We start from the raw sequence: 14,015 nt of genomic DNA, 5'->3' as shown, positions 1-14,015 counted from the left end.
TTGCCACATTCTTTCAGGAAAACAAACACTATCCCACTGCCAGGTTCTTGGGAAGTGAGGAAAAGATGTTTATTTTGCCAGTCCCTTAAGAGCAGAGGAGCTGTACTTTTAGAGGAGGAGGGGCTGGACATAGAAACTAAATAGGATTCAGGAGGATGGCTGTGTGACTACAAATGTCACCTGTAAATCAAATTGAATCAGTTAGAGGTGGCCAGCTGGCACTTGAGGGGAGGCACGTCAGAAACAAATTCTTCTAACGGGTCCATCCATCTAGCCATCTGTCCATTCATCCAGCAGCTCTTTCTCTCCTTTACAGAGTGGATGTGTAAGGGAGAGGAGGAGGTTTGTGGAGGGGAGGCTGGTGAAGGATTAACAGGAACACAGCAAGTCAGCATGCAAATAAACAGCATCTTTAGTTTAACTAGTTATAGGGAGACAATTTTACACATCAAGTTCAGTTTCTTTTCGCAAGTAGTACTACATAACCCGTGTACCCCGTAACAGTTGTATATGTCCTTTGTGGGTCTTTAGTGCCAGCTTTCTAGAGTTTGAGAAATTAACCCTGATGACAACACCAGCTCAAGGAGCGACAAAGTTGCATGACACTGTGTCGCAATAGAGTATCAGGATTGACATTGTCCAGATGTCACAAACGGCTTCAAAGCCTGGTTTAGAGAGGAACGGGCAGAGCTGAGGTACTGAATTTCTGCTGGCCGGCAAACAGCTGCTGAGTAACAGAGAGCTGTGGAGGAGAGAGCCGAGAGCAGCGCTGAAGCTACTGGACAAATAAACACCTGTAGTCGGACTGAATTCAGCTCTGACAACTGCACCGTTTACCGGCGAGGAGCTCAGAGTTGAACTGCTTTTATTAAATTAACATTTTTGGGATTAAAAAGTTGATTCTTCACTTTCGCTTCTCAGCAGTAAGCCACCATGCGTTTCTGACTTCCACTGTTGTTAGCATCAGTGGGCACCCAGAGCTCTGTGGGACTACTGCTTCATGTTCGTATAATAAAACCCAACAAAACTGGACATTGCTTGGAGAAAAGTATGCAAGGAAGTTGAACTACCTGGTAACTTCCTAAAATATGTGTCTGTTACTAGATTCTAGCCATCGTTGTATTTTACTGTGAACAAGTTAGCATAGCACAGGCCTGATCGATCCAAACTCCATTCAGAAAACAAACATTTTAAAAGTTGTTGTCCTGCTGCCTTGCTGGCAGACCTGACAAAGCATGAATTCATGTGTTTAACAAATCTTCGTCCTGTTATTTCGGCATCATTTTGATCAGTTTATGCAATTAAATCACAGCAAAAAGTTTACTTTGGTTTCATACCACTGTAGTAATCGTGGGTTGGGTCTATTCGCATCTCGCATTATGTGTGAACACTCGGCAGTAGTCCAGCGATAAAGGCTCGTGCAGACTACACGACTCAGCGTTGGCCGATGGCAGTCTTGAAGTCGTTGTAGCGTTCACACTACGTGACTGATCGGTGACAAGGGGGCCACACACTACACGAGCTGACAGCGGCTCTGTCACCCGACGCAGGTCTCCAAACTACGTTTTTTGTCAAGAAAACACAGGTGAAATGTGAAACAGGAATTGATGCGAACTTACACACAAAACAGCTGTTGTTATTATAAAGATAGCAATTATAAAGACAAAGAATATTGGTAAAGAATTAATAGCACACAGAGGTAGCAGAGATTGTCTGAGCTACAGAGAGAGCTGGAGGTGAGTAAAAGGGGTTTTCCGGTGAAAAAGTAGCTGCCTGCTCTCATTGACTGGATGTGGATGGTATGCTAGATATCTGGCAGACGTTGGCGATGTGTCAGAAATGTTTCGGGGAGCCGTTTTGTTGCGTTGTTGAGTATTTCACACATCATGGGCAAAAAATCGTGTAGTGTGAACTAGGCTTAAAACTCACGCATTAGGAAGTTTCATTTTAGGCAATGTGGAATCCAACGTTTTTGGATCAGCTTCAATATTCTTTTGTATGGTTGTTTTGTACCCCTTTAAGTGTTAATGGGCCCTGCTTTTTCTTAACAATAGAGAGTTGCCACCATCTGTTGTACTGATTTTTAACCTTATTAGCGATGCATTTTCATCAACATACCTTACTTCAAATTATGAGATATTATGGGTCTTAAAATTTTAACTTTATACCTCACATTTGTGTGTCTTTACTTGTATCTAACATGATCATCATATGTGATGAGGAAACTTCAGATCTACACAGTGTGCCCTAATCATAGTTCAGTAGTAAAATCCCAACACACTGCAGAATGCCTCTCATGCATAGTTCCTGGGCTATGTTGATCAAACTGCAATAGAGGAAGAGAGTCTGGTCTGGCTGAGAATTACTTCAGCCGACTTCCCATTCAATAGTGGCAGCTTTGCGCCATGTAATTCTGTGTTTTGCTCTGCCTTCCTTTCCCATCACTGTTCCTCCTTAATGTACTATATAATTAGGTTTACACTTGGAGCTAATTTATTGTGAGTGTAAATAAGTGTTTTACAATAATGTTGAAAAGTTTATTTTTCAACTGTAAAATGTCCTACTCACTATGTTACGCTACTAGAACACTGCACCCAAGCCTTCAGCTATCAAGCTCCTCTCCTGTGGAATCAGGTCCCAATTTGAGTTTGGGAGCCAGGCACCATCTCCACATTTAAGAGTAGGCTCAAGGATTTCCACTCTAATAATGCTTTAGGGCCAGCTCAGGTGAGACTTTTATTCATCCTCTGTTCTATGCTTCACAGAGATCTGGCTGTGTGGATTGATACCAGACTCTGTCCTGCAGGTGGCAGGCTTCCAGCTATACAGAGCGTATCACAACACAGATCTCTCTGACAAAATGAAAGGTGGAGGTGTTTTACATTAACAGTGGCTGGTGTAATGATGCGACAGTGATACAATGGCACTCTTCTCCTGATTATACTGCAAAACGCTTTACTCCCCCATTTGCTTTATACATTTTACATGTTTACATTCCACCGCCAACGTGCAGAACAAACAGCACATGCTCATGGACGAGATACTGTGTGTGGAGTGGACATACTCCTTAGTTATCGTCCTCTGTAACTTTAACAAAAGGTAATCTCAACTAGTCATGGGCCTGTTAACATTTCAAGGTATCCCGTGGTATGAAAAAGTAAAGGTTTCAAAGCCACTAAAATATTCTGTTATAACGTTGCTATGGCATCAACTGTGTTTTATGTCTTGCCAAAGACAGAAAGTGCAGGAATAACTGCAAGCTGACTGCAGCGTAGAAAGTAACATGCGACAAGCTAAGAGAGTTAGCGTGTTCAGCACTAATGAAATAAATACTATTGGCTTGCTAGCAAAGCAGATATCATGGCTAAGTAACTAGCTAACATCAGCTAATTTTAGCCCTCACATTAATTTGCAGAGCTGGGGAAGAGCAGAGTACTACATTTCTGTGATTTAGCACAAAAATTTAATTTAGCTGATAAAACGTCTTTACTTCTAACATTGTGTCGGCTACATCTGTTAAAAATTATGACAAAAAAAAAAAAATACTGCTGGATCTCTGATGTCAACAGACGGTTGTGTGTGAGAGACACTCGCACTCTCTCTCTCCTTATGGGCATATGTGCATCAACACTGAAATAACATTATTTGATATTCTTGGCAGTAGTAGTAGTGTAAGATGTGTTGTTGCTGCCGATTGTGTTCAATGGGAAAAGTTGATATTGTTTACAGACATCTTTAAGACCTCACTATAGATATGCCATGTGCCAGCCTTCAAATCCACCACCATCATTCTTTTCCCCAAAAAACCAAGGACCACAGGTCTAAATGACTAGAGACCCGTCATCCTGACCTCCGTGATAATGAAGTCTTTTGAGCGCTTTGTGTTGTCCCACATCAAATCCATTAAAAAAACACTCCTGGAAATCCACAGTTCGCCTACAGAGCCAACAGGTCTGTAGACTATGCAGTAAACATGGCCCTTCATTTCATCCTCCAGCACCTGGACTGCTCAGGAACCTATGCATGGATCCTGTTTGTGGATTTTAACTTGGGCTGTTGCGGTGAAGTAATTTCCATCACGGCAATATGTTAGGACTCAACTGCGCTGTATGCGGTATTATTGCATCTTTCATCAATGAAGTAATTTGTAGCCATATAGCATAGTAAGAGTGTCTGTCACCTCGGGTTGCAGCTGCTGGCTGCTAGTCAACAACATTGCCAAGCAAACTCCTTTTTGTAGTTTGACCGTGTCTTTTTCACACGTAGCGATATCATTACCTTCAGGGCACATATATCAAGTCAATTTACATACGCAGCAACACACACGCGTGCCACGGTGCGGAGCTGAATGGCTGTCCGCAACTAACCACTGCGCTGTGGTAACATTATAACTTCAATAGAAAGCAACATGAAAAACAGCTCCAGGCATCCAACACAGTACGCTCGTTAGTTAGCTTCAAATGAGGCTTTCCGTTCTGTTTCTCTCGTTACATTAGGATTACGCAAGTCCACATCACCGAGCCTGCTAGCCGCGCAATATGCTAACGGCAAGTTAGCTAACCTTTCAAATAAACAGTAAAAACACTACAATACATGGCAACACTTACAGCTTCCAAGTTTGAAGTCAGGTCACATACAGCCGATGGCGAGCCATCCTTGAACCATTACAGAGCTTGTTACAGTTGTGGAACTTTTGAAGCACTCATTTATTAATTTAACATGCCCTGAAGTGTACAGTATGAACATTGCTGTTGTTGCGGTGATTGCCATCCTTTGCAGTAGGCTTGACCAATAGCACGGTATTTCAATTTTGAGGTTATCACGACAGCCCTACTTTTAACACCATAATCCCAACAGCTGTGCGTGCCTGACTCCACCTCAAGTCTGTGTTTTTTACTCTCTGCTATTCTCCCATACCAACAGCTGCACCTCCAGTCACCAGTCCATCAAGCTCCTGAAGTTTGCGGATGACACCACCCTCGTTGGACTCACCTGTGGCGGGAATAAGTCTGCCTACAGGCGGGAAATTGGCCATCTGATGACCTTGTTGTGGATTTCATAAAGAGCCCAGCCCTACAGTCGACACTGTGGAATCCTTCTGCTTCCCGGGCACTCTCTGGCAGAGGTATGTTGACTGTTCCAGAGTCTCAACTGAAAACTAAAGGGGACAGTGTTTGCTGTCGGGGCCCCGAGGCTCTGGAAGAGCCAGCCCGAGGAAATCAGGTCAGCTGAGTCAATGAACTGTTTTAAGTCCCTTCTTAAAACATACTTTGATTGGAGAGCCTTTCCTGATTTTAGTTTTGCTGCAATGATGGTGCACTTCTACACCGCCATCCATCCTCAACTCCTCCATCACCATTTGGTACACTGCTGCCACTTCAAAGGACAAAGGCAGACTGCAACATATCATTTGCTCTGCAGAGAAGGTGATTGCTGTAATCTACCATCCCTCCAGGACCTGTATGCTTCCAGGACTCTGTGTTTCAACCAAAGGAACTATACCCTGGAACTAGGAACCTTTGGAGGAACTCACTGCGTTTCCACCAAAGTGACCAGGATCTAAATTTAGTTCTAGGGTCTTTATTTTACCCCCCAAAAAGTCCCTGCTCAGGGGAGGTAGTACTTTCCAAAAGTACCGGTACTTTGGGGAGGGTGGGGCTTGTCTTGCAGTGAATTTCTGAATGGGCGAGTAGAGGCTACTGGCTTTAAATCGAGCCCGTCTGCTGTTTTTTTACGACTGCTCCTCTCTTGTCCACCGCTGTTTGCAAACCAATAAATCAAAATGAACAGTCACCATAGACACAAGTCTCACCGATGTCCGCCTGAAATCACACGTCAGCATTAAATGTATTGCTCAGAAATAGCCAGCGTGCAGCAGTGTGTTTACAGCGAACAGGCAAAGTAGTTACGGTAAATACTGGGTCGAGAGTTGTTATTTTAAGTTTTCATCAGTCAGGAAGTTTTCACACAGAGCCGAAGTCGGTCTCTCCAAAACAGGTGGAACAGCTGATTACAGCAGGTAAGAAATCTCATTAAACGCTCAGGCGGACACAGACGTGAGTCTGGCCAGCGGATCCGCAGCTCTTGTCGGCTGGAAATGTTTTACTAACCTTCCATACTGTCGCGATTTTATTTTTGTGTTGCTTTCTCTGTGCTGGAGTTATTTTAAGAACTTGATGGCTTAATCCAGTTTGTTTTGTAACAAACCTTATCGCGTATCTCCTTATTATACTCCCACACAAAAATGCTGTTTTAATGGTCAAGCATAGCCTATAGTTTTTATTTTATTATATTCCATTCAAATCTGATGTTCATCTATAAATTTTACTCATGGATAGTGGTTACTAAATAATGATGCCTGTGCATCGCTTTGTACAGCGTACAGACCTACAGCCTATGTCAGCTGGTTAATTTGCCTAATCTTCGCAGGTTTGCAACTTCTCCCCTTCTTCTGTCTTTTATAATAAATTCTGTAAATGTTGTTTGCAGGGTCATTCCCTTTTTTCGATACATATCAATTCTGACTATAACGGTTTTAATATTCATTTTCCACAGTATCGATCCTGAAGATATGCTTCTCTTGTCCCTAACAGCGAGCTGATACACACACCGCTGCAGTGCCCACACAACCCTGCCTCCCGTCACTCACAGCAATTTCTTCTCGTCTCATTCGCTCCGTTTGAATCAAGTCCACCCTACTGTGCTGTAATTGGCTAGTACTCAGTACTTGTGATTGGATGCTGGCAAAGAAAACAAGCAAGCCCAAATGAAAGTGACGGTACAGAGCGGTGCTAACGAAAGAGCACCTGCAGGACCGACACTCCGTCCTTTATAAGGAACCTGGAGAGGGTGGAGACATCTCCCCTTTCAACATCACTAAAGTATGAAACAAGATGGCCCAGTAAACTGTTGTTGATAAGATAGTTGTCCTGATGTTTGCCTAACAGACACTTATAATTCTCAAAACTAAGCTAATTCCCCTCAGAGCTGTCAGACCTAAGGAATCTCAAGACAGCACAGTTTCAGTTGACAGGAAAATACTTTGACCAAGGTCAGAAGTAAATTAACTGAAGCTGGTCTGCTTAACACATAGTACTATTAATTAACTAAGATAAGTTGGAAATTAGCGTTTGCTAACTCTGGTACAAAACATCTTTTCGTAAGATTAATGTATTTTGTACACTGTCCCTGACAAATAAAAATAAAACGAACAAACAAAAAAAAAAGTTGATAAGATAATTCAGTAATTATATTCAGTAATTTAAGCAACATGTAAATTCCCGCTGTGGTATCAAAAATCAATATTTTTCAAGGTTAGAGTAAAAGTTAGAAATTCCAGTATTGTGACAACACTAACACAACATCACAAAGACACAATGAGAGAGGGAGTGGGTTCCACCTGCCCTGGGCGACCACAGAGAGTTTAGGCTGAATCCTGTCTGTCATTTCTTATCCGCCCCTTCAGCACTACTGTAGCCTGACAAAAAAAAAACGCTCCAAAGAGCTGCCCATGCAAATGTAAATGGCCGAAAGTAAAATGTGTGTTTATTTTGGCCCATGTGACTTGACAAGCGTGAAATTAATTCAGAAAGGTTGGTGAAAGCAGGCAGCAACACAGAAACCATTTTTTTTCTTGCCTTAAAAGTAGCTTTTGAGTTATGTCAATTCCAACCCATAAACCATTTACCTGTCCTGCATATTGAGCTCTGTGTTTGTGGCTTTTATTCTCACTTTCCTTTCTTTCACATGGCGCATCACACATGGCATTCACACTCACACACGCTCTCACAGTGGTCCCCACGGCGGGGCGACGGGGGCAACAGACTGATCCTCCGCAGATATGACCTAGTTTCTATTCAAGCCTGTCTGTCTTTGTTCACTCATGGAGGAGGCTGCTACAGCCTGTGGAACAAAGAACACAAGTAGCACTTCGAGCCTTCAAACAAACTGACCCTGCCTAGATACAGCCACCCCAAAAATGGCTCACAAAGAGCAGTGTAGCTTGTACTCCCACTGTCTGGAAATCTCCTCTTTTTTTCTACTTTGATTTACCTCCGCTGCAGATGAGGGAGGATAAGCCTGCAGCCTTCCATCCATTCTCCAGGCTCAGAGTGATGACAATGATATCATGGAGGTGGGAAGAGACCCGAGTTATCAATCTAAGGACGGCGGGAGACCAAACCCATTGCAAAGATCATCTGCCTCAAAGCATTAGTTTTGGGTATAATAATATCTTTGTATACATTCCTGTAGTACAACAACAAGAAGTTTAAAAAGTAAAAACAAGTGGTTGTATTTGGCATTTCCTTGTATTAAAGTGCCTGAATACAGAAAGCCTCCATTTAACAATGAAGCTGTGAACAGATGATTAAATCTTTAATGACCAGACTGCAATAACCCCACCCCACAACAAAATCCACATCTGTACAAGACAGACAAATTATGCTTCAAGGGCAACAGTACAAGATTTTAATAAGCACCTGCAACTGTTGCTGCTTTGTCAAATGTGGCAAATGAGGCACAAAATTGTTTGAGGTAGTGTGGTGAAGGGGCTGATGAATGAATGTAGCACTGCAAGAGACAGCAAGTGAAGAACATGCAATCTCTGAACACCCAATGTAACATAATCTGCAGGAGACGAGGGTGATTATCTGCAGCCGGCCCAAGACAATAAAATGAGCACAGGGTGGGAAATAACCGGAACGTAAGGCACAACTGAGAATCAAAGAAGGACAAAACCAATGGTGCTCAAGAGACGGAACTAAAAGAGCTACCTTTCACTGTGTATGGTGCCCCTAAAAACATTGATTGATGAATTCTCTTAAACTCCTAAAGAAGTCACAAAAGCAAAACAAATGGATCAGATTAAGCAGATCCTGGAAGGCCGCTATTTGAAAAAAAGGTAAAGTAGCAACTTACCTGCATGGTTTCTGTTGAGCTGCTGCTTAGCTCGTCCCCAGACTCAGAGTCATTGTGGAGCTTGTTCAGCCCCTCTCCTGGTAGGTCGCTTGGTGGGGAGGTCTTGACACTGTCTGGACTTTTGTTGTGGTTGTTCCCCACTTTGAGCGGAGGTGAGTCAGCCCGTGTTCTTGGCAACGTAGAATTGTTGGCATGGTGATGGTTGTTGTTGTTGTGTAGAAGCACCAGTTCAGCTACCACTTTGCAGTGATGGGGACTCCCCACATTGTGGTTGGCATCCTTGGACACAACCAGTGGTGTGGCTGGATCAGAAGATGGCGATGGGGTGGAGGAAGGCGACGGACGCCCAAAGCTGGACATTTCCGGCTGGGGTCTGTTGAGGTTTTCATTGGATGCCCGGCAGATATCCAAAACAGTGGGCTTGGTCCTCAAAGTGGGCTTCTGGGGGGGCATGAGTGCCCGGCGCACCTCCCTGACATACTGTGCCGGGACATAAAAGGCCTTTGTGCCCTCCTCCTTCTTCACCTGCCACCAGTCCTCATTGGTCTTCTTCACCAGCATGTACCACTCTCCCTGCCGAATGGTCACCATCTTGTCTTTGGCCTTGTACTCATAGTCGTACTCCACCTCGATGTAGACCTGGCCTGGGGCGGCGGTCAGCCCCTCTCTGTCAGCCATGACTGCCCAAACAAGCACTTGAACTCTAACCACAGCTGCTCAGCGACCCAGGCCTGCAGGGCTCTTCATGTCTGACTGGGGGAACTTCGGTGCTGCAAGAGATACGACAGACAGGTTTTTTCAGTTAAATGTCACATGCTATTTTTTTAAAGGCATTAAACCTTTAGCTAGCTCAGACACATGAACATACACTGACCAAACCACACAAACATGCTCCCATTGCACCGTACAAACCTCAGAGTCTGTCACATCCTGCCTTATTACTCACCTGATTACCACAACCACAAGGTGTGACTACTGTATCCTATTATGACATGGTCTACTTCCAGACAGACTCTACTGGTGAGTCGTGTAAAGACCACCACATAACAACTGCTCCATCCGATCATCAAAAACCACAACAGACAGTCACGCTGACTGCTCTGGTAACCAATACCACTGCTAAGGATATCCAGCCTGGTTACCCGATCACCCTCTGGGGAGCTTAAGGTGATGGCAACATGACCCCACAAGCTGATCCTGCATGTGATCCAATGACTACAATGACTCCCTGGAGCATGTATTCCCTCAGAGACTGCATCCAAAAATAGCGTGTGTTGTGTAATAGAGTCCTACTCTGCAGTTTGGCATCATTACAGATTAATGCAGTTACATGAAAAGTCAAAAACCTTTAAAAAGCTTAGGGTGAGCTTCTCGATATGTCATACACAGTCAGTGTGTGCACCACAAGACAGCTGGGACTTTGCCACTCCTCCAGGGTTTGTTTTGGGATGCAGCCTGTCATTGATCTGTCTGTCGGAGAGTCTCCCTTCGTCAGTTAACCTACATAAATACCGGGGCGCTCCCACAGCAGAGGAGCTGCTACTGAGACGCGGCTCCCCTTATATCAAATTCTCCTTCTCCCTCCCTGAAATAGCACCCGCTGTGGACGGACATCCTGAAAGTACAGATAGTAAAAGCAGGTGCATGAGAACACACTACTGAATCTATAAAGGGGCCCATCCTTATGTAAAGCAAAATATACACACACTCTGAAGGTCAGACTGACAGCTACACACTCAGAATAGACTTACAGTGGCGAGAGGCGTCTGTGCTAGAGTGGAAGCCCATGAGAGATGGGCTGCATGTTCATAATGGGCTTACTGTAAATAGTTTCTGATGTATCTGTTTCAACGCCGGATAAAACACACATCATGTCAGGGCTTTTAGTGTGTGTCCCTGACAGCAGCCCTGTCCAGGTCTGTCCTTATACAAGCTTCAGCCATGATGTCAGCAAACACATGCATACCTTTATAAAGATTGTCTCTTAAGGAACAGTGTCTGTCTGTTTTAATGTGTGTGTAGATTTGAATGAGAGTTGGAGTAAGGTGACGTCCCAAGAAATTCAGGAGAGTCCCGAATTACAAACAGTTGCCCTGACTCCCAAATTATGTCTTATTTGTCCTGAAAATTTGACTAAATCTGAGTTTTAAGGAGTTATAGCCTAATAAAACATTAAATACTAAACATTATTTTGGTGTTGCCCACAGATGGACACTGTTCCAGCTCTCCATTGGCTGCAGCAGGGACCGCAGGGTATCTGGACACAGTGTCAACAGCGTTGTTGTAGCCGCAGAGTAACACTCGTGCTCTTTTCCTCTTTTTATTTTCTAGTGTAGATGAAGATAGTGGAAGTTGCTGTCGCGAGGACAGGGGAAGTGTATTTGCAGTCAGCCACGGAAATGGAGAGATCTGACATGCTGACTGATGTGATAGGCACCGCACTGATAAAATTTCTACAAATATCTTTGACTTAAATTGTTGTACTGTTCGCTGACACTGACTAGAATCTCCTGGAGGCCACGTCCACCCCCAACTCCCCTGTCCCAAATATCACCCATTCCCATCTGTTCACCTTGTGTTGGAGTGAATGAGCAATCAGTCACAAATCCTCATGTAACCCCACCTCTAACATCACACAGACACAATCTACAGTATGCAGCATCACCAGAGGTGCCAGGGATGCAGTCAGGAGTCTGTCAGAGCTCAGGCACATGATAACAACCACTATCACTGATGTTGCACGAGAGCAACCGTCTCGACGTCCTCACAGTGAGTTCACAGTGCTGCTGAGACGTGAGTTTCAGCTGTGTATACTGCATTCTAAGATAAAGGATTAAACCTGGAATGATAATTTTGTCTGTCCGTAGGCCTAAATGTCCTCTTCATACCATTAGCATGTGAAGTTGGAGACATTTATCCAAAAAATGAAGCCTCCCAAATATACACCAGTATAATCAAAATCGTTTTCCAGACAGTGTCAGCTGATTACTAAACTGGCAAGACAGAAAAGGCAAATATAGAAACTGAAATGATCATATGTGGAGTAACTGTAATTCCCTTTCTGAAGGCCTATCAACACCCTGAGAACCCTAAAGAAACAGAAGCTGGCTGGAGATCAAGCATGATATCACTAACTTTTGCAGGGACCTACAACTGAGTCACTATGACAAAAAATCTACTGTTAACAATAAATTAAAACTGACTCCTTAGACACAATACAGCAGAAATTTACAACTCCACTTCCTCTTTCATCTGCTGTGGTTTCTCAGAGTGCTGGCAGAGGAGCTGAGAGAGTAAATCCTGCTGCAACTGAATCCCTGTCACCACATGGTGTCAGAGTAAAGGGGAGTCTCAGAGGAGTGCCCAACTGTGCTATTTTTTTCTATTTGGGAATCGAGCAGTGGTTTTCAAAGTGGGGCCCGAGGGTCAGTAACAATGTGTCATGTTTTACAGTAGTACTCATGTCACTTGTGCACATGCTACAGCCAAACACCACCCACAACTATTAGATTGCCTTAATTAACAAAGTTTTTAAAACTTCAATACTTCACCTGATCTTCCGTGACATTTATAATGTAGAATTTGTTGCTGTTCTTGTTTCCAGATGTGACTGCAGCGAAAATGTATTTGATCTTATCTGTGGACAGATATGTAATTCTGAAGAAACCCTAAACCACTAACAAAACTCTGATGACAGATTCCTGACTACTCTGGTAGATATGTTAATGTAAAAAAATATTTTGAGCCACTTGTCCACATGCCTCTGTAATGAAATGCTGTAAGAGGAACCTGTAGTAATCAGCTACCAAATATGCTCAGATTTAAATGGCATTGTGACAAAGCGCTCAAAACTATAACTCAATCGGGAGTATAGCTGGCAGAAAACCAAGGTATGCATCAACACTGAGATTAGATCCGTGCTTCTGTCGGCACACATCTGCAGACCAGCCACTGTAGCAGCAAAACACCCCGAGTGTCGGACAGCCTTTGTCCCTGTGCTTCATTCAAAACAGATGTGGCCGAGCAGCATCCACTCCAACATGTGCTGCTGCATTTCAGTCCATCTATGCGAGTTATTTGCTGCACATGTAGATATGCGTTGGCCTGTAAAAGCCCTGAAAACAGGCACCTTGTGTCTATAAATTGTGGGGGCTAAAGCAAGCCAGGGCCGGGGCGGGGGCATAGGTGGGGGGCAGGGTCTCCTCCAGCCCCACGCAGACTGCAGAAATACAACACAAAGGACTTTAATCCATGTGCATTCATAACAAAGGACTCGACTCGACATCATCAAGGATTCCCAGGACGTGCCTGGCAAAGAAAGCCCCCCCACTCCCCCGAGCCGAACGGCGACAAATAGCAAAACACAACGCTAGAAAATAAGCTCAACTCAATGTAGGTGTGTGCCACACACACTGATGGTATCACGTGGAATGTTTAATTACCTAGCTGTTGAAATATCTAAAAACAGACATGTCAAAAACAATGTCCGTATTCAGGATATTTTACCGGTGGAAGACATTTTTTGTGACAATTTCCAAAGGCTTCGTGCCGGAACAAAAGCACTGCAGGTTCACTTGGATACAAACCCTCCGATCTGCAACAGCGTGCATAGCAACAAAGTAACTCCGACAGAAGCCAATAGCCTCTCGCTGACCAGGCGACAGAAAAGCCCCCCCACAAAACTGAAACATACTAACCTTCAAAAACTCCAGTGGCGTCTCTCTGTTTCGCGTCGAACGCAGGGGTAGTTAAGAGGAACTTTTCCAATCTATTTCAGTGTCGCCTGCTCCGCGGCAGACCTTCAGTCCGTCTGTTCGCAATCCCCCGCCTCTCTACACGCTGTCAAGCTCGTTGTAGCAAACACACGGCATATCCGCTCAAAACCTTCAAAGTAAAGGCTATAGGCCCAGTTGACGAACCTGACCTGCATTTTTTGTTCGTTGGGTCTTGAGGCAAAGAAGCTGAAAATAGTTAATATAATACAAAAATTAGCAGTGTAGTAGGCTATATTAAAGTGTAATTCTTTTCAATTGTTTTCTCTTTTGAATGAAACTTTGGTCACAATTTTCCATATAGCCTACCTATTATTAAAGTGT

The 14,015-nt window shown here is 43.9% G+C and overlaps 1 protein-coding gene across 6 annotated transcripts in view; it reads right to left on the bottom strand.

Annotated features, from left to right (window-relative positions):
* The window catches only part of arhgap12b (Rho GTPase activating protein 12b), a 79,336-nt gene extending 65,587 nt beyond the window's left edge, over positions 1–13,749 (bottom strand). For all 6 annotated transcript variants that reach the window (XM_038723833.1, XM_038723842.1, XM_038723849.1 and 3 more), the window contains exons 1-2: positions 13,617–13,749; positions 8,920–9,689 (exon numbers count right to left, since the gene is read on the bottom strand). In XM_038723833.1, the coding sequence (XP_038579761.1) occupies positions 8,920–9,597 (678 nt within the window). In that variant the 5' untranslated portion in view covers positions 9,598–9,689; positions 13,617–13,749. The remainder of the gene's footprint in view (positions 1–8,919; positions 9,690–13,616) is intronic.
* Positions 13,750–14,015: the final 266 nt, after the last annotated feature.

Source organism: Micropterus salmoides, unplaced genomic scaffold (assembly GCF_014851395.1).
Source record: "Micropterus salmoides isolate LMB-PRFRI ecotype aquatic unplaced genomic scaffold, ASM1485139v1 Ms_hic_scaffold_1, whole genome shotgun sequence".
NCBI lineage: Eukaryota > Metazoa > Chordata > Actinopteri > Centrarchiformes > Centrarchidae > Micropterus > Micropterus salmoides.
This window is presented reverse-complemented; position numbering and strand designations above follow the sequence as displayed.